This window comes from Sarcophilus harrisii, chromosome 2 (assembly GCF_902635505.1).
Source record: "Sarcophilus harrisii chromosome 2, mSarHar1.11, whole genome shotgun sequence".
NCBI lineage: Eukaryota > Metazoa > Chordata > Mammalia > Dasyuromorphia > Dasyuridae > Sarcophilus > Sarcophilus harrisii.
The window spans coordinates 336,365,827-336,387,083 of NC_045427.1; the positions used below are offsets into that span (position 1 = coordinate 336,365,827).

General features: G+C 37.1%; 1 protein-coding gene across 1 annotated transcript in view; it reads left to right on the forward strand.

Moving 5' to 3' along the window:
• The first annotated feature begins 3,182 nt into the window (after nt 1–3,182).
• FAM177A1 (family with sequence similarity 177 member A1) overlaps nt 3,183–21,257 on the forward strand; it is a 34,794-nt gene continuing 16,719 nt past the window's right edge. Inside the window, 3 exon segments of the mRNA XM_031952932.1 lie at nt 3,183–3,418; nt 3,421–3,525; nt 15,638–15,817. Of these exon segments, the coding sequence (XP_031808792.1) occupies nt 3,314–3,418; nt 3,421–3,525; nt 15,638–15,817 (390 nt within the window). The 5' untranslated portion in view covers nt 3,183–3,313.

The window sequence follows — 21,257 nt, forward strand, 5'->3', positions numbered from 1 at the left end:
AATTAATGGGAAATTAGGGGAGGAACTTTCGATTCTGTATAGGGAATAAAACACTTCCTTTGCTGTTTCAAAAAACAGTGTCTACTAACCTAGGCATCCATTCATGCAAGAATGTAAAGTAAAATCTTTCCTGTATTCATCAGTAAGTCAGTGTATTTCTTGGAAAGATATTTTGTTTATTACATGATGAACATCACTAATCTAATTGGAAAGGACTCTGTATGTACAATGTTTGCTTTTAGTTTTACCACTTAAGCAAAAGTCCCTTTATTCCAATACTTCCTAGTGATGTGGTATTCAACACCAAAATGATATGGATGATGTAGACACTAGATGATGGTAGGCACCAAAAGTCATGTGAAGAATTCACAATAGCTATTTTTGTTTACAAAAATTAGATTTATTTAGGGAAGAAATACAATGGACACCAACAATGATAAATATGAAATGAAGAGCATATGAACGTTAAGTTCCTCAGTGGAAGACCTCAAAAGTTTGGAGTCTTAGACCAGTCTCATTGAAGTATCTCAAAAGAATTTTCAGGTTTGAACCCATTCTCAAGTCAAGGGGCAAAGTTTATTATAATTATAGTCCCAATTGAAGTGGGCTGTTCCAAAATATTTTAACAAAGATAAATTTATAGGACAAAATTAAAGCGACTAGAACTTCATTTTACTTATTTGCTAATTTTTTGGTAGGTTTGAGACGTGGTGTATTAAGTATTTTCTCAGGAAGTTGGTTATTACTGATCAACAGATTATCTAAATGACAGTCATATTTGTAGGACTATCCTAACGCCAGAAAATTTTAGAATCATTGACAGATTGTTAGAACAATAGCATTCTAAGGTCAGGGAACTTTAGGATTACTACTATATTTCCCTAAGAAACTGTACCACCTTCACCATGAGATTGGGCCACACCCTTAGTTGGCAGGCTAAATCCTGAAAAGATTTAGGATACTAAGTAGTAGTATCCTAAAAAAGTTAGGAAGCATAGTGGAGTTAGGAGAGAGACCACATGACATGGGGGAAGAGGAAGGGGAGAAGACACTACCAGGCCGAATATCTTATCAGGCTGACTCAAAAGGAAGGCAGCAGCCATGGGATGGCCTGTAGATATATTTTATAGGGAAAATTTAACCTCAGGGACACGACTGAGATTTCTGACAGGGCATGGCAAAGTGAGACTACTGTAAGACCTCTACAGAGCTTTGGTCTGAGTGATTTGACATAACTAGGATTTCAGACTCACACACCTGCCTAGAGGGTGGGACTATGGAACTAAACTTATCTATCAGTGACTTCCCTCTGCTTGCCTCAGGTATCAATTATTTAGTTTCTCTCTATCCAACACATCATTCAGAACCTCATTATTAGGGTTATTGTAACAAGTGACTTGTATTTTGTCCAGAGTTTTTAAAAAATCTATTTTCATGACATCTTTATTCTTTTGTTTTTCATATAATCTATAATTTTATATTTTTCCTTATTGTAAACAAATCTACATTCTTCTAAATTTTTCTATGTATTTTTATATTCAGTTGTAGCCTCTATGCTGATTTTTTTTTTTAATTTTTGCTTTGACACTTTTGGATACTTATAGGTTTTTTTCCCTCTTTGCTTTGTCTCTTCCACTTAGTTCCCTTTAAATTTGCTATTTATATATGTTGAGGTTCAGAAAATAACTCAACAGGTTGGGATCACAGACTGCAAGGTGTCTTAAAATGAATATGTAGGCTTAAACCCATATGCAAGTCAAGGGGCAAAGTTTATTGTAATCGCAACCCCAAAGCAGATTAAGCGCCAAAAGAAATTTAGCAAAGAACCAAGAGCAAGAAGAAACTCTTTGGGGTAATTGCACCTACCCAAACTGACTACTTAGGAGTCGCTCCAAATGATGTACAGAAAGAATTTATTAGAATCTCGAGAAGCGGACCGTCCTGGCCTGTGGGCCCGAAAGGACAGCAAGGACACTCACAGGAGGAGAGTCATTCACTTGAAGATTCTTACAACTTTTATACATTTCAGACAAAGAACCCCCAAATCCCACCCTCTGTAGGTTGTGATTGATCACATAAACCTTTATCCCCCTATTTGGTCAGTGGAGTGCAGTGAAAAAGGTGATATACAGCTTCGGCCACTTAATTCCTTCTTTGGACAATGGAATGTAATCCAGGTCTCATCTAAAATCACGTGACTGGGGCCTATAGGCCTGACCTACTTTAGTTAACAGTCTCTGATCAATATGTGCTTAATCTGGAAATTCTTCACCTTTCCACACAATACATTTCTAGGACAAGGAACTTACAGGTAAGTTTGAGGGTGGCCTATTCACTACTGTCTCAGGAACTTGGTTATCACTGACCAGATTATGACAGTCAGCAATGTTTGTAGGATTATTCTGAGGCCAGAAGATTTGTTGGAACAATAATACCCTAAATTCCCAGGGTCTTAGGATCCCTATTATATCTTCCCTAAAGACTAAGGGAAGAAATATTATCATATTCCTAGGCTAGAAGACTTTTTACAATCATTGAAGGACAGACTATTAGAACAATAACACTCTAAGGTGGGGGGAACCTCAGGATCATTGATTCTAAAGCCAGGAGACTTTAGAACCATTGACAAGATTGTTTAGAACAGAAGCACTCTAGGTCAGAGAACTTTAAAATTATTGCTGTATTTCCTCTAGAAGCTTATACCCTATTGAATATACATATTTTAAAAACATTTTCATTTAATTTCTCTTGTGACTTTTAAAATTTAAAAATTAATCATTCAACGGTCATAAACACTTAACAGGAAAGTATGACAGAGGGAAAAAATTGGGCAAAGAATGAAAAAAATTAGATAAAGAGATTTTGAAATAGCAGCCACCTTTTGCATTATCGAAAAACTGTTAGAGATTACTGTAGGCTTTACAGGAGAATTTCCTTTTATTCTATGAGTTGTTAATTTGGGAAAGAAATAAAAAACAGTCTCATTTTTTAAAAAAACAGTCATATCAAACAGTTAAATGTAACTTGGTTTTCCTGAGAGAGAAAAAAAGTCATTCACTTTTTGTTCTGCCAAACAGAGCCTCGAAAGCTTTGGGAAAATGTCCGCAGTGTTTACGTTAGAAACACAAACCATAACACTTTCTAAAGTACAAAGTTATAAAATGGTTGCCCCATATGCCCCACCTCGCGCACCGGAAGAGGCGGGGCCTCGAGTGAAGCTTCAGGTAATGCCAGAAGAGCGGCTTCCGTTTTCGTTCTCGTTCTTGACCACGCCCGCCAGGGCCCCGGGGGTTGCTGCTCTCGGTGGCTAGTTATGCTGCCAGATGCTGCGGCGGACTCCGTCCTGAGGCCTCCGGGAAGCGGGGAATGGATGCGGATTTGTCGGCCATTACGGTTTATTTCACCCACGCCAGGAGCTCCGCCGTCGCCGTCCCGCGTCTCGCCATGAACAAAGAGCCCTCGAGAGGAGAAGACGCCTTGGGAGCGGCGACCGCCGTGGCGCGACTCCGGGAGCCGGCGGGACAAGTAGGTGGGGCGTGATGGTGGGGGGTGATGGTGGGGGGTGGGGCGAGATGGTGGCGGGTGGGCCTTTCGCCCAGCGGGGCCACCTGGGACTTTTGTTTAGTGGGATTAGTTGCGAGAATTGTACTCGGATTAAGTACTCCTTGTCATTCAAAAATCAATTTATCCTCCCCGCCCCTCCCAGTTAAGGAATCTGCTGTCCAGTTTCTGTGAGAACCATTCGCTTTCATTTCCCGAAAACCCCTCAGGAAGATGGCTTTCGGAACAGCGCTGCCGCCTTTTCCTTAGTGGGGTTTTGTGTTTTTCTAAAACTACAAATTCCATGCAAATTGTCTTTAATTATGTCTTAGTCAAAAGACATAAATGATCATAGTGGATAGAACGCTGGGCTCGAAATCCGACTTCCAGTGATCTCTGACCATAACTGGCTTTCTGGCTTATTTTTCCTCCAACAACTAATTATGACCAATCCTACTAAAATGTTGATGGACAGTGGTCTGGTGGTGGTTACACTTCTGTTTCTGGGGGGAGAAACGAGGATTTGAGTTTTTTCCTATGGGGTGTCGTCCCTGCTAATTGGGACTAAATGATTTTGCTAATCTTTTGCTAATATTCTGAGGAAATAATTCAAGCCATATTAACTAACTTTCAGAAATCCACTTCGAATTTTAAAAAGTTATTTTAAAAAGCATTTTTAAAAAAACACTTAACGTAACACTTGTGCATACTTTTATAAAAGAAGGAAGAAACATTTTTGAAATAGGAATTATTAAATTGAACCTGCTTATTATCTCCTTTTAGTGAGAGTGCCTCTTCTTTGAATTATCACCATAATAAACTGAATATGTTTGCACTACATTGCATTGCACAAGTTGAGTTTCTGGAAAGGTTGTTTTTTTAACAAATTCAGTTATTCTAAATAATATTTTGCAAAACATACTATTTTTATAAAGGATAATTTTTGTAATAGTGATGTGATTTTAAGACCATGATGGTGAAAATGTCATGTGAAGAATTCACAATGGCCATTCTCTGGCAAAAGTTAGATTTATTTAGGGAGGAGCTTACAGACAAAATTATACCAAGAATGGTAAATGTGAAATAAGAGTGGGAGAGCATATAAAGATAAGTTCCTCAGTGGCTCAGAATGGTTTGTAATCTACATTTTGGTCTCCAGAGTCCCTCCCATTGAGCAAGCAATTGAAAGGAAGAGGCACTTTTTGGGACAGATTTGCAAATACCCCTCCCACCATCAACCATCATCCTCATTAGCTGAGGGTCTTACATTCTAAACTTGAGAACTACCTAAGAAATTGAACTTGGCCAATTAGTACATAGTTGCCCATATTTGATTGATGTAGGGAGAAAATGATGTCATGGGAGTATAGCAGGAAGAGAATTTAGGTAAGCCCTTGGGGTCAATGCTCAAGGACCTTCTCTCATTCGTCATCCCTTTCTGGCTATTGTCTTCTTGGGGCACTGACTGGCTCCCATCCTTTTAACACTGTCAATTTAACCGACCCTTCACTTTTCTCTTCCAACCTAAACATTCTGGATAATGAGTTTTGGACTATCCCCAACTTCCATCTTGAGCCCAGGTGACTGGCCTAAACTCTTTAACTAATTCTTTCTGTGGGCCAGGTGTCACTTCAACCATTTGCATCTCCAGTCTGGGTAATGGAGGTATGTAAACTCCATTTCCCTCTTCTCAAATCATCATCACAACTGAATCCCTAAATATTTGTCTGCTTGTTAATGAAGAAAGAAAAATTTTGGACATATTAATCCAATATAACATCCCTGGCCAGTCAAGAGATAGGTGAGTACACTATGAGGTTAAGGTGAAATTCCTAGGGGAAAATAGATCAGCTCCCAAACAGGCAAAGCTGCCCAAAGTAATTTTAAAAAGTAATAAGAAGAGGCAGCTAAGTGGTGCAGTGGATAGAGAACCATCTCTGAAGTCAGGAGGACCTGAGTTCTGAGTTCAAATGTGATCTCAGACACTTCCTAGCTTTGTGACCTTGGGCAAGTCACTTAACCCTAATGGCCTCAGCAAAAAAAAAAAAAAAGAAAGAAAGAAAGAAAAAGTAATAAGAAGAGTGATATATATAAACAATTACAGTGCACTGGATTCAGAGATTTTGTTCCCGTTCAGTGGAGGCCTCCTTAAATGTAATTTGAGGTCTCCCTTATTTTCAACTGTCCACTCTGATAAAGGTGGCATCACAGGTTCTTTTGTTCTGGTATGGTGTGTCCAACCTCATTCCTGGGTCCAAAATGCAGTGTCTGAGATCATTATCACCTGGTAGGGTCCGTCCCATCACAGAGTAACTTTTCATCCTTCCAGGATCGTAAACCCAATCTCCAACCTGGAACACGAAGAGGAGTCTGAGCTATTAACCCTTTTATTTGTAGTTCTTGTAAATGTTGTACCAGTGATTTAACAAATCTCTTAAGTAAATCCTTTGCCCCTAAAATAGGGTCCCAGTTTCCAAATAAACCTGGAAAGGATGACCATACAATAATTCATAAGGTGAAAGCCCAATATCTCTATGTTGCTTGATGCTGATTCTGACCAGAGCAAGAGGAAGGCATTTAGTCCAAGGTAGTTGGGTCTCTAAAGATAATTTAGTCAGTTGCCGTTTTATTTCTTGATTCATCCTTTCTACTTTCCCAGAAGAGGGAAATGGGTATGGAGATCCCAAGTGATTTCTAAGGCCCTAATCAGATTCTGCAATACTTGGGCAGAAAAATTTGTCCCCTGATCTGCGTCTATCCTCTTCTTCATATCTGAGAATAATTGTTCTATAAACATCTATAACCTATAAACCAATTTATTTCCTCAAGTATTAGTGATCCTTTTGTTTGAAAAGTTGTTAGAAAATCAATTAACTCTAAGCAACAGTGTTCCTCTCCGGGATGTTTCTGTTCCAGGAGACAAACAGGAGGTAGAATTAAGATTAAAGTCTGGTCTTCTCTGCCCCCCTCTTATTTGAGCAAAAATTCCCAGAGCCACCCCTCCCTCAACATTGACAAACTAGTGGAAAGGTTTTTTCAAGGTGGGGAGAGCCAATACAGGTGGTGAAATTAACAAATTCCTTAAGTCCTCAAACTCAAACTTCTGATCACTCTTGATCCCACATGATAGAATTTGGATTTTCCTCCAGCAGGTGCTTATACAGGAGTTTAGTGATAGCAGTATAATTTATCCATGCCCTACAATATCCTACTTAACCCCAGAAATTTGCATAGCTCTTTCTTTGTCTTGGGTTTGGGTATATTCCCTCAATTCTAGCAGGGTTCAATCTCTTGCTGCCTTCACTAATCAAATGCCCTAAATATTTCTCCTTCCTCTCCATAAATTGCATTAAGTCTTCCTATGCCCTCAAGGTCCCCTCCCTCCCCCGGAGGCTGATAGAATTAAGTCCTCTCCTTCCCTTTCAGATCTGGAGGCCATGGCTTCCTGAGGTGGGGCTAAGTATGGAGGAGGGCAGAGATAACAATGGGTTCCATTGCTGTGTCTTTAAAGTCTCCTCCTTTATGCCCTTTTCACTTTGATTCTTATTCAACATAGTCCAGCATATAAGGCTTCCTTAACATACAAATTAAGTTTTTGGAACTCCCAGTTTTCAAGGAAGCCATACTTAGGCCAAATGGTGCCTCCACCAATATCGTTACTCCAGACAAAAGTATCGTCTTTTTCTTGCTTTTTCCTTTATATTTTGGCAGTTTGTTCCAATTACTTAACTTAGTTCCCAAGGGACTATCTACTGGTATTTTCTGATAATTTTTTTTTTTTTTTCTCTGTGAAGGATGGTTGGGACTGGATCACACCCATTGAATTTGGATGGAATCTAAATTCCAGAATGCCCAAACACATCAACTGTCGCCAATTGACCTCAGTCACCCAAGAAGGCCTATCCTATCCTGTCCAGAGCACTCCTCCAGAGTCTGTAACTTGACTCAAGGAGTTTACAGGGGGCTTACCTCTGGGTTGCTGCTCAGCAAATTGCTTGACTGTGCTTACACCAAGCTGGTTGGAATTTTTACCTTAGAGTTTCTCACTTTTGCTTTGCCCTGAGTTTCTCCACTACGGGCCCATTTTACCTTAAGAGCAAGGAGAAGTGCCTGGATGCTGGTGGGCTGCCTAAATCAAGGCAGGGCACTGCCCCACTAGCACCAAAGAGTTTGCCTACTCACCAAGTCATGTGATCCAGACTAGCCCCCCCCCAAACAGTGGCTCAAAATGGTGAGTGGTCACTACATAATAAAAAAGCTGGAGAGATCTCTAGGAGCAAAGCAAAAGTTTATTGTATGTTCTCAGTAGAAGCTGGCATCCCTCCCATTGAGCAAGCAATTGAAAGGAGGAGGCTCCTTTTGATATAGGTTTTACACCTTAAATAGTCCTTGACATACATACCCTTCCTGCCACTGACCATCATCCTCATTGGCTGAGGATCTTACATTCTAAACTCGGGAACTGCCTAAGAAATTGAACTTGGCCAATAAGTACATGGTTGCCCATATTCGGTTGAAGTAGGGAGAAAATGATGTCATGGGAGGATAGCAGAAAGGGAATTTAGATATGCTCTTGAGTCAGTGCTCAAAGACTTTCAGTCCTACTCCAACTCTGAAGTAGATGAAGCCTTATTCGATTCACAACTGTCTTGAGAGACCTCGCCTCATCTTGTCCAAAACTCATAATTACTCAGTAGAAAGGAAGCATTCCATGAGATTAGGCCATGCCCTTATTTGGTAGGCTAAATCCTGAAAGGGACTTAGAATCCTAAGAGTTAGCTGTAAGGAAGAGAAGAGAAGTGGGGTTGGGAAACAGTGGGAGTTAGGAGAGAGACCATGTGGCATGGGATAAGGGGAAGGAAAAAGACAGCAGAGACGAGTATCATACTGGGCTGACCTAAAAGGAAGGCAGCAGTCTTGGGATGGCCCAGAAGTATATTTTATAGGGAAATTTTATAGTCAGACGACATGACTGGCATTTCTGATAGCACATGCCGATGAGATTGCTCAAACCTCTACAGAAAGTATGTCTCAGATGATATAACTTGGATTTCAGACTGGACAGCCTTCCCAGTGGGTAGGACCCTAGAGCTAAACTGAGATCTATCAGAACCAGCTTTGCTTCTTGCCTCAGGGATAAATTCTTTAGTTTCTCTCTGGCAAAAACACCATTCAGGATCTCATCAATAGGAATTATCATTAATGTCTTTAATTTGTAAATTTTTACAATTCCATGTTATATTTTGTTGTTTATGATGGATGATGGCTGTAGATTTGTATAAATTTACTTTGTCTAAGATATATTATTCAGACTGACAAAATGTTAGAATTTGGAGATTTAGTTCAATTCTTCCATGAGAAAGAAATCCTTATACAGCTCAAGTAAAAAAAAAAAAAAGGTCAGCTAAGACTTTTCTTCAAGATCTACAGTGAAGTTCTTTCCTAATCTACCACTTTCTAGGCAGTCCAGTCCACATGTGGACTACTTTAATTGTTTAGAAACTTTAAGTTCATTCTACTCTAGTTGATGAGGTTAGTAGCAGTCAGAAAGTTGTTTAAAATCCCCTTTTGGTCGGCGCAGGTTTTTCATGAAAGAATTCATGAAATTCCGAATTATTAATTGGCAAAAATGAAACTTTGTTGTTGGACAGGAAGCCAGTATTGCTAAGAGACTGACTTTTATAGTGGCAAAACCCCATTAGGGAAATGGACACTAAGAAGAGAATGCCTTCTCAGCGGGCCGAGGTTTTTGCAGGCAGCTATGCCAAGGAAAAAGAGAGGTTCCTTGGCATGGCATATTCCTGCTTTGGGCCTCTGTGAGGAATAAGTTTAGAAACTGCCCTTTAAAAGGAGTCTTAGAGCCAATTGATGGGCATCCATTCATTTTCCAGTTTCTAGCCACTACAAACAGGGCTGCCACAAATATTTTGGCACACATAGGTCCCTTTCCCTTCTTTAGTATCTCTTTGGAGTATAAGCCCAGTAGTAGCACTGCTGGATCAAAGGGTATACACAGTTTGATAACTTTTTGGGCATAATTCCAGATTGCTCTCCAGAATGGTTGGATTTTGACCATGATTTCTAATTGAATCAAAGGCTCTGGCATCCTTGAAAGATAACTTATCTGGGGGGATATTCCCCAGGAGGGGCTGAGACTCCAAAAGGGATCACAGATCAAAAGGGAACACAGTTTGAGTGATAATCTTAAAGGGAACACAGCTTCAGTAAAGGGAACTGTTTCCCCCTTCATAATGACTGCTGAGGCATTATTTATTTGGTGTCAGTAGTTTGAACCAGTAAACTTTAAAAAAAAAAAAATTAAATCTTTCTTGATAAATTTCATTATAGCTCTTTGTAGTCCTTGTTGCTATATATTTAATTAATATATTTTCCATACTGGCACAGTTGTCCCTCTGTCAAGACCTGATTGTATAAGATTCATTTAAATGGATTTATCTTCTGCTCTTTCTCTAGTTTGTCTCTCTTGATTCACTTTTAGTTTGCTTACTTAGGTGCAGTTTTTTCAGTAATTGACAAATGTTCTCTTCAGCTTAAAAAAAAAGAAGCTGAGAATGAAATAGCAACTACTTCCTTTTGCAGGACAAATATTTAGAAGTTGCTTTTTATTTTAAATGGTAGACTTTGCAAATTATTTTCTTAAAAACTTTAGAATTTGTGTCTTATTTTCTCTGTGATGTAAACATAATACCTGTTTACCCACTACCATGGAATTTTAGAGTTTGATGAGACCTGATCCAATCCATATGTGAGAAAATGTCCAATGAAGTGTACCTTAGAAATGACTATCCATTGTTGGTTTGAAGACCTTTTAGGAGAAACCAATTACATCTCAAGGCAACCAGTTCTTTTGGATACTACTGATTAAGAAGTTTCTCTCGATTAGCAAGCCTAAGTTTTCCTGTTTTTGGTTTTACCCAGTGTTTCTAACTCTATTCTCTTTACCTAAGTCCAATCACCCTTTTATATGATAGTGTTTCATAATACTTGAAGACAGTTATCATCCCATTTGGAAGAATCTTCTCTGTTTTAGGCTAAACATTCCCTGTTCTTCCAACTGATCCTCATCTAGGATAAATTACCTTTCACTATTTTTGCCTTATTGGGGCAGATAGGTGATGAAGTGGATAAAGTGCCAGGCTTGGAGTCAGGAAGACACCTCTTCCTGAGTTCAGATGTGACCTCAGATACCTTTGTGACCTTGGCAAGTCACTTAATCTTGTTTGCCTCAGTTTCCTCACCTTTAACTTATTACCTCTTAGAGCCAAAACTGATGAGATCACGCTTCAGACAATGCTTATCCCCTTCCCTTCTTTACCTCAATTGTAATTGCATGTCTTCATGTGATCTCATTGTCCTATTATACCTCCCCTTTCCTCTTTTTTTTCCACTACAGGTCTTTTCCCATTACTTAATGTCTTTTTCTTTGCTATCATTACATCAGAGTCCATTCTATTTAGGTTTTTTTTTTTTTCTCAATAGAAATGATTGAAAGAGGGTCTGCTAGGTGGCACAGTAGGATAGAGCACCAGTCCTGAAGTCAGGAGGACTTGAGTTCAAATGTGGCCTCAGACACTTTCTAGCTTTGTGACCCTGGGCAAGTCACTTAACCCCAATTGCTTCAGCAAAAAAAGAAAGAAAGAAAGAAAGAAGTGATTGAAAGTCCCTTACTTCATTGAAGATTCATTTCTTCCTCTGAAAGGTAATGATGAGTCTTCCTGGGTAGTAATTAATTCTTGGTTGTAACCCGAGGTCCTTTGCCTTTCAGAATATGGTATTTCGGGCTCTCTGATCTTTTATTGTAGGGGCTGCCAGATCCTTGGTAATCCTGATTGCTGCTACTTGATATTTGAATTATTTTTGTCCAGCAGCCTGTAGTATTTTTTACTTGAGATTGTAGTTTTGAAGTTTTGCAGCAGTGTTCCTTGGAATTTTCTTTGTGGGATTTCTTTCCAGAGATAATCCATGGATTCTTTCAATGAATATTTCCCCCTCTGTTTCTAGAATATCAAGGCAGTTTTCCTTACTGATATCTTGAAGAATGCTATCCAAGCTCTTTTTTTGGTCATGGTCTTCAGGTAGGCTGATAACTTTTATATTATCTCTTCTGGATCTTATTTTTCAGGTCAACTGTTTTGTCAATGAGGTATTTCACATTTTCTTCCATTGTTTTCATTCTCTTTAGTTTGTTTGATGCTGCTTCCTAGTCATTAACTTTCATTTGCCCAGTTCTAGTTTTTAAGATTTTCTTCAGTTAGCTTTTGTATATCTTTTTTCATTTGGTTAATTCTACTTTTTAAGGACTTATTTTCTTCAATTTCTTTCCTTCCTTTTTCAAGCTGTTGACTCTCATTCATGCCTCTCATTTTTTTCTTATATCTTTCTTAGTCTTTTACCATAGTAGCTTTCTGTGTTCAAGGTTCTTTTCTATTTCTTACTTATTTTCTTTCCTTGTATTTGCAAGGGTAGTTTTGCCTCCTCTCTTCAGGAAATAGCCTGATTCCCCAGAGTTTGCCTTCTGAGTTGGGACTAGAAGCTGCCCCACTGATCTATTCCTCTATTGAGCAGGATTAAGGTCTTAGTTGCTGTTTGCTGCAATAAAACCCTCTCACCAGCTTTCCCAGAGTCTGAGCTGGGCTGAACAACCTTTTTTACCCCCAGTGAGAATGATATTTCTTGAAGTTTTTCCAGTCTGTCTTGAACTGGAGAGTGGTGTCATTCTGTTAACATTCTGTTCAGAGGATTGGTTTCATGTGATTTTCAGGGGAAACTTCAAGAGCTAGCCATCTTCGTTCCACCCCTCCACTTCCACCCCCTAAGTTCAGTTTCTTCACCTTTAAAATGAATTGGAGAAGGAAATGGCAAATGGGATTAAAAGAGTAGCACACCATTGACAGTTGAACAATAATCTGCTTTTTCACTGTCCAGAATAAACTGAAGTTCCCAGAACTGAACACAATATTCTTGGAAGCTGTGCTTCTTTTATTACCACCTAAAGTCACAGACAGCTTGTTTATATTAATATTTTAGAGGCCAGTTGACTTACTGAACTTCTGGAATTTTTTTTTTTTAAACTGTCTAATTATACCTCTTCTATCTTGTACTTTTAAGGTTGAGATTTTTTTTCCTTAACTACAAGCATAATACTTATATTTGAATTTAAATTCAGTAATGTCAGCCCAATGCTGTGGTCTGCTAAAAACTTTTTGGATGCAGGCTATGTAATCTAGTATTTTGTTTTTTCTTCCCCACTCTGTGTCATCTGCCAATCTTGATAAACATAGCATCTATTCCTTTATCCTAATCATTGATAAGTACTGAACGACATCAACCCAAAAATAAATCACTGTGGCATTCCACTGGATTTTTCTTGCCACTTTGACATGAACCGGCAAGGGAGTACAATCTAAGGAGATATAATATAATAAATTTAAAGAATTTTAAAGAAGAATATAATTTGAATTCAGTTTCACTCAGCAAGAATTTATTAAGTGCCTACTGTATGACAAGCACTGCTCAAGACTAGTAATGCAAAGAGGAAACTAAAATAGTCTCTTCTTAAGGAGCTTGTTTTTTACCTAGAGAAATAACAGAACACAGAATAAATTTAAAGAGAAAAATAAATATTAAGCAATTAATGATTACTCTTTAAGGACTAATAATTTAATTAGTTCAGAATTCTCCTAATTTTGCTGTCTCTACCTATATCTTTCATCTTTTCCATAAGAATAGCATTAGACATTTCCAAAAATGTAAGTTAACTTTATTATTCTTAGGATCATACATCTCCAGGTAAAAGAGACCTCAAAGACTGATAGTTCAATCCAATCCCATCTTAAAGATGAGGAATTTGAAAAAAGTTAATTAATTTTATAAACAGTCAGAGGCAAGATTTGACGAGAATCAATTGCTCATTTCCTTTTATTGTGCCTGCATCTCTTATCTGCCACATTGCTAAAGCTGTTACTATATTTATTTTGTTCTGCTGTGTTTCTTTGTTAAGAGGATTCAGTTTTAGGGATATATGTGATGCCTTTTTAAAACAAAAGACATAAAATAACTTTCAAAAATAGAATGAGTTACTTTCTTCTGAAATCTTATTTCAGATAAAGGAATGTATCTCATAACTTAGTTTCACTAAAAATGGTATTGATTCCAGAACTCTGATTAAGGAAGTCAGAAACAAGATAAAAGATAAAATTAGATCTGAGTCTCTCACCAGGCCAGCAATGCCATTATATATGATTCAGGAAAAACCTGTTGGACAGAACATCTTGAATAATAACTCTATTATCTTGTGGCAGTTTAAATTTCAATAGTAAAATGAACACTTCAAGGAGTAAGAAAAGTAGATTTACAATAAATTTAAATATAAAGCAAAATGTTAGTTGACATTTCATCTTGTAATTTATTGGGATTAGAATTTTTATCTTGGACTCTTAGCCATCTTTTGATTGGGATTTATTTGACTTGATCAGAATATATTATTCATATCTGAAATTTGCAGAAGTTTATATTAAGCCAAATGCTTTTTAAATCCAAAAAAATGAAAATTATTTTGTAAAACTGCTTAAGTTTAGATAAAAATAATGTACTAATTTCACATACAATACTTAATACATTTTAAAATACATTTTCTGTGCTAATTTCTTTTCTATTTTTACTAACTTTGTGATATATATATATATATTTTTCATTCTTGGGAGTAGGGATTTTTCACTGGTTTTATCCCCAACATATAAGCATTTAGCACAGTGTTTGGCACAATCAGCAAGGATTTATTAAACAACTATTGATTCTTTTTTCCATACTACTAAATGTGTCCGCCACGGTTAGAATGCAAAAGATGTGAAATCTAAGGATTTTACATAGGTTATCAGAAAAACACTTAGAAAAAGTGTTTCCTTGGAAACTGAGTGGATAACCCATGAGTTGGAGATTAGTTGATTAAGTTTTGGCATATGAGTGCTATGGATTATTGTTCTATAAGAAACAATAAGCAGGATGATTTCAGAGAGGATTGGAGTGACTTGTATGAATTGATGCTAAGTGAAATGGGCACAAGGTTTTGCAAGGGCTAATGCTGTAGAATTATCTATAGATAAGTTTTGAAAAATAAAAAGCAGGAAAGGGCAGGAAAACTGCAGGCTATCGCAGTTATTTAGGTAAGAGATAGTGAGGTTCTTAAATAGAGGGTTAGATGTGTACATATGTTGTAGAGGTAAAATTGATGAGATTAGACAATTCATTGGATAAAGAGGGATGAGTAAGAATGTTTATGATGTTGAAGTTGGAAATCAGGTTAACAAGTTAGGAGGACTTAAAGGTGATGGTACTATTGAACTTAGAAAGTTTCCAAAATTAACTCAGTCCAACAACACATTTTTGTTTTCTAGCGATCTAGTGATTTTGTTTTATCAGTGATCTCTTAATTTCCAAATCCTCAATGCCCTTTTCTCAATCTTCATTCTCTTTAATTCTCTACATTTGAAAAAGATTTCCTTTATTGAACTCCTTTGATATGTTTCACTTTATAGCTTAAGAACTATGATTCATAGTACTTAAAAAAAAAAACAACTAAATTTATGCATGATGACTAGGACTCAGATTAATATTTTTTTCCTTTATTGCCTTCTAGCTTAATTTTTCAAATTCAATTTATTCCTAATCCTAAAAAAAAAAAAATTATCAAAATTACATCTTCATTTGAAATAAGTTAGTTTCTGTTTTTTTGCTTGTCTTTTTTTGTCTCTCTTATTAATTAAAAGAGAAATGGTGGAGTGGGAGAAGCCCTAGTCTGAGTCAGGAGACTGTCATTTCCTTGTCCAGTGCTGGCCCTCATACTAATTGACTTTCTACTTTCCAGTCTCTGAAATGATAATGGGAGTGTAGATTTAGAGCTCAAACTATATTTTCTTGTGGGCCTTCTACTTCAATCCCATAATTTTATAAAGGAGGAAACTGGTGCACAGAGATAAATTGAGGGCTTGGTTCTTAATTTCTTTGGACAGAACTCTTTAATTACAAACATTGGAAGGAAAAACCCTCACATACTATTATCTTTTTTTGTGTGTTACAGATACAAATGAATTGTGATGGAAACTTTGAAAATGTAGAGCTAGGTGTCATAGGGAAAAAAAAGAAAATTCCAAAACGGATCATTCACTTTGTCAGTGGTGAAACCATGGAAGAATATAGCACTGATGAAGATGAAAATGATGGTAAAGAGCAAAGAGATCTTTTATCTACTATTGATCCGGTAGGTTTGTTACTTACTCTTTTTTATTATTTTTCTTTTACTCAGATGAATGTCACAAAAGGGTCTGCTAGGCCATTCTCATGTTTATTTTGTAAATATTCATGACTGTTAAGTTTGTGCATATGTAATTTTGAGAGTGTATATGCTCAGTAGAGTGTTGTACTTGGAGTGCCTGATGTGATATTTCATAATTATATAATTATGAGCAAAGTAATGTAACATCTTAGAACCTTAGTTTCCTTCTTTGACAAATAGTGAGGATCACTATTTCTAGTGATCATCTTTCTAATTTAGTTCTTAAGATTGTTGTGAGACTCAAATGAGAAAGTGAATATAAGCATTTTGCAAAGTCAGTTATTAGTGTTGTCTTGAGAGGTTGGTTTATATGCTTTACATTATATGGAAACTTTATAGCAATATTAATATCAAAGGTTCTTCTTCAAGGGTCTTATTGAAAAATCAAATAACTAGTGATTATATGAAACTCTTTGCTAACTAGTATGTCAAGCAGTTCTTTGGTTTGTACATATTTTTGGAAGTGAGATAATAGGTCTTATATTCCTTTTGTCTTTCTGCAAGTTTGTATGTCACAGTAACAGTAGTGAATATGTAATAGTAATGATGAATAAATAATTTACTTATAGAGGATCTGCTATGTGCTAGCCACTGTGATAAGCATTTTGCAGATATTTTCTTTGATTCTCACAACAATGTCAGGAGATGGGTGCTGTTATTTTCCCCAAGTTACATTTAAGGAAATTGTGGCAAATGGAGTCTGAAGCTGATCTTCTTGACTCCAGGCCCACAGTTCTATCTACTGTACCACCCCACCCCAAGCTATAACCTCTTTATATAGAGATAAATCAGCCTGAAAGTTTCTGTTCTACTTTTATGCACTATAAGAATCTAGAACTTTTCTCAGCCTTTTCCAAATGAGCTGAAGGGGTAATTAGCATGAAATGAGAATGAATCTGTGAACAAGATCAATTAAAATTAACTTCTTTCTTTTCATTAATTGCTGAATTTATCACAGTTAATTGGCCCCTTAACATCATTTGAATTATAGATTGAGAGCTGCAAGGATCCCCAAAGGCCGTCTATTCCAACTTTTTCATTTTTCAGATGAGAAAATTAGGGCCTTGAAGAATCTATGTGACTAGAGTTCACATGACTTGTCCAAGGTCTGCATTTGACTTCAAATCCAGCATACCTTCACCTATATCGTGCTGTTTCCAAACAATAAAATTGTAGTTGGTATATGGACCAACTCTCATCTGTGGCACATTTTTACCTTCACTTTCAAACATTCTTAGTACTTAAAAACAGATCTCTCCTTCTACCCTTTGAGGTGATCTCTGATATGACTACAGAGGGCAGAGTACTCAAAAATAGAGATTTTCACTGTTTTACAAGTCCTCTGTAGATTGGGTAGGGAAACGTTAAAGATCTTCAATTCCAATTCCAGAGTCAATTTTAGACAAATTAGACTTTACTGTATAGTAAGCTATACAACAAACTGGTTTTAATAATGTATCTCTAGAATTCACCTAATCAAAAACTATGAATGTTTCAAGACTATTGGAAATTTTTGTAATTTTTCTTCTTGAGTTAGGAATACTTATTTTCTTGTTATAATTTTGAATGCATTTAATGAATGAGAAAACTCATTTTTAATAGGGAGACAATACATATAGAAGGTTCATGTTTCAAATCAAGTGGAGAATTTCCCTGGTTCTTGAAGTGAAGTGCAGGAGAATCTGAAAGTGCATCTTTTCAAATGTCATTTCCACTGATAAAATCTTATCAGTTTTTAATGTTTAACCATCTGACAATGGCAAAACATTTGAGGACAAGAACTCTCTTCAGTAATAGTGATAGCAAAAGAACCAGCAGAACCAGTTACTTGGTGGTATCTTCACTGTGAGTGCTTCCACAGATGTTGCCAGACAGGGCAGACAGACCAGTTCTGGTCTGAGAGGGACTGCTGTTCCTAAGGCCATTGAGTTAAGGGTTCAGAGCTTTCTCCATGGAATCTGAAGGAAGTGTGATAGGATGGTGGTAGTAGTTTAACTTGCCTTCCTTGTGTTCCCTTTGAGTGCCTTGCATCTTCATCTAGATAGGCTGTCTAATTATGAAATATAGCTCTGAATTTACCTAAGCTATTTTTAAGTAGAGCCAATAGCATTTAATAATGTGGGGATGAAAGAGAGGAAGAGCTTTAGTAATGGGAAAATGATTTTGAAGTTAATAGAAATAAGGTAGGAATGTATTAGGTTTTAAAGAGAAAATAATATTTCAGGCATGTCAGTTTTGAGATGGTATATCTTAGAGGTGATTATTGGGCATTTGCAAATGAAATTTGAAAGAAATATTGGATGGAGGTAGAGATTTGGAAGCTGTTTTGAGTTCAGGTGATCATTTGAATTATGTAAGACTATGAAGAGAAAGAAAAGAGCAAAGAACTAATATTTAATGGAATGCCTACATTTGAGAAACTGAAAGAAAAAGCTAGGTATAGAGATGTGAGAATCAGAGGAAGGGCATAGACCATGAGAAGGAGAGGTATGATTAATCCCAAGTACCAAAGTCTTTAGAGAAATCAAACAGGATAAATAAAAGGAAAAAACCATTGTATATGGCAATCCCGAGGAGTGTCTGGCTATTTTTGTTAGTTATGAAAGAAGCCTGTTGCAGTACAACATACAACAGCAATTACTGTGTCTCTTATGTATAATGTTAGCCACTGAAGGAGATAAAAAGTTTAGATAAGACAGTCTTTTCTCTATGATAGCCTATTTGTTAAAGAAATGAATAAGGTGAAGTCATTTTTGTATAGAATATTTTTTTTTCTATAAGTTTAGCAAAGAAGGAGAACAGAGTTCTACAGAATCTTTTGAGAAAGGGTAGTTCAAAAGTTTTTTTAAAAGATGTGAAAAGTGAAGTATGTTTGTAACCTTTGAAAGATTTTAGGTTAAGGGCAAACACAATTTTATTTTATCTTTTTATCTGTAGCCCCTAGCATAATGCCTTGCCTGGTTCTTAATAAATGTTTGTTGAATTTGTAGGTAGAGGAGGAGAGATTGAAGCTGGAAGAAAGAAAAGGGATGATGGATGGCTCAGGGTCTTGAAGGAGGTAGGAAAATGGGGCCAAGGGCAAAATTATTTTGTAGTGATAACCTAAACATTAGTTTTACTGATTTAAGCAAGTCAATATAGGTACTAGGGAACAAAAAGAAAACAGTAGCATTGTATAAGGAAGGATATAATATTGTTATAGGCCAGAACTCTGAAACAAGGATTCTTACAAGATGTGAAATCAGTAGAATTGATAAAACAATGGTTATTTAGTTTAGTATGGTGATTAATAGTTCTCTAAGTTCAATATGATTGATTTACAACAAATAATGGTTTCCTAGTGATACAGTGATTGATTTATACTCAGTGGGAAGCTAGGACTCAGAGCCAGAGAGGACAAGAGGACTGGAGGCAGGAGCTCCTCTCAAGCTCTCGGAGCCAAGGAGAACCAGATTCATTCATCCCATCTCACACCACCTTGGTGGCAGGACTCTCCTCCTTAGCTTCTCCACTGAAACCAAGACTCCAAAAGGCCTCTAAGAAAGCTAGCTCAGGCTCCAGGAAAGTAGACAAAATTGTGAAGGAGATAATAAAGGATTTGGATTTTAATACCTGGCTGTTCTCGTGGTGATTACTTGGCTTAAATGAAGGCTGCCCCAGACCTCCAGAAAACCAATAACAACACTACATTTTTGTCACTCAACATAGGGCTAAGGACCTACATCTGTGACCTAGAAATTAGGGTGAGTACAAAAACAGACAAGGAAACTTTGTTAAGGGCTAAAGTAGTGTTTCAGCAGAAATGGGACAGATATTTAGAAAGGAGCCTTTTCCACTTCAAGGAAAATGTGTAGAGAGCATGGTTAGACTCATAAAAAATTAAGGTTTAATTGTAACTTGGGAGTAGATCATTGAACTTTTAGAAACAGTATAGTACACATCTCCTTGGTTCTCAAAGGAAAAAGAATTAGGTCCAGAGGAATGGAAATTAGTAGGAGAATAATTAAGTAAATATTGCAATGATAATGGTAGATTCGATTCCTAAAGAAACCCTCTATACATATAACTTAATACAATTGGCTTTAGTAAGTTACATAAGTATTATAATAAGGAAAAAGAAGAAAGAATAGGAGGGGGAGGATACTGACAAACTAGGTAAAAAGGTCTTATTAGACAAGAAAGGAGTTAAGTATAATTCTGATGAAATTAAGGAATGTGGTGCTTCACAGCAGGAGCCATTAGGGCATTCCCCAACTCCTGACTACCCCTTCAACCCTTCATGGGTGGAGAGAAAAGGAGGAGGGGGAGGGGCAGCACTACCCATGCAGGAGTTTTGTCCACCACCTATAATAAGATTACAAAAAGCACTAGTTAAAGCTAAAGAAGGACAGGATATGTCTGATGTAATAGAAGCATACCCTGTGTTTGAAGAATTTGATTCTTCAGGTCAACAAAGGAGAAAATATACTCTTTTTGATCTGGAAATTATTAAAAAGGGTTGCATCTTTTTGAGGCTACATTGTCTTATGTTAAGATGGTATTAGAGAATTTGACTTATGAAATTTTAATCCCTAGTGATTGGAAATCTATAGCAAGGACGTGTTTGGAAACTGGACAAAACTTGTTGTGGCTTTCTGAGTTCACTGTACTCAGTGATGTAGGATACACGCCCAATGAAATAGGCAAACTGGAATTAATATACAAATCACCTTTGACCAACTAGCAGGTAAAGAGGTCAGTATGCAGATGCTTTAGGACAGATTAATTACCCCATAGCAGCATATAAGCAAATTGCTTCTGCTGCTATCAAAGCATGGGGCTCCCTCCCAAGAAAAGATGAGGGTCAGAAGCCTTCACAAAAATAGAGTAAGGTCCAAAGAACCCTTTGCTGATTTTGTGAGATATCTGCAAACAGCTGTCAAATGAATTATTGGTGGAAATGTAGCTATAGGAATTATGATAAGACAACTCGCTAGGGAAAATGCTAATGATGTTTCTAGAAGAATTATTCTTGGACTACACAAGGATGCTCCTTTAGAGAAGATCATAAGACACTATGCCACAGTGGGCACAACTGCCTTTTATACCCAGGCTATGTGGGAAGGCAGGGTCCCTCTTGACAAGGGATTCCTAGAGAGACTCTTAAATGCTTTTAATGTGGTAAAGTAGGGCATCTGAAAGCTCAATGTAGGCATAGAGACAGAGTTAGAAGACAGGGTGAGAGAAAACCCCAAAAACTATGTTCAAAATGCAACAAGGGCTTCCACTGGGCCTCAGAATGTAGATTGACCCAGGGAAATGAGCAGCAGGGCCCAGCTCCAAGACCTCAAACAAAAGAGGTTACACCCAGAGAGTCTTTAGAAGT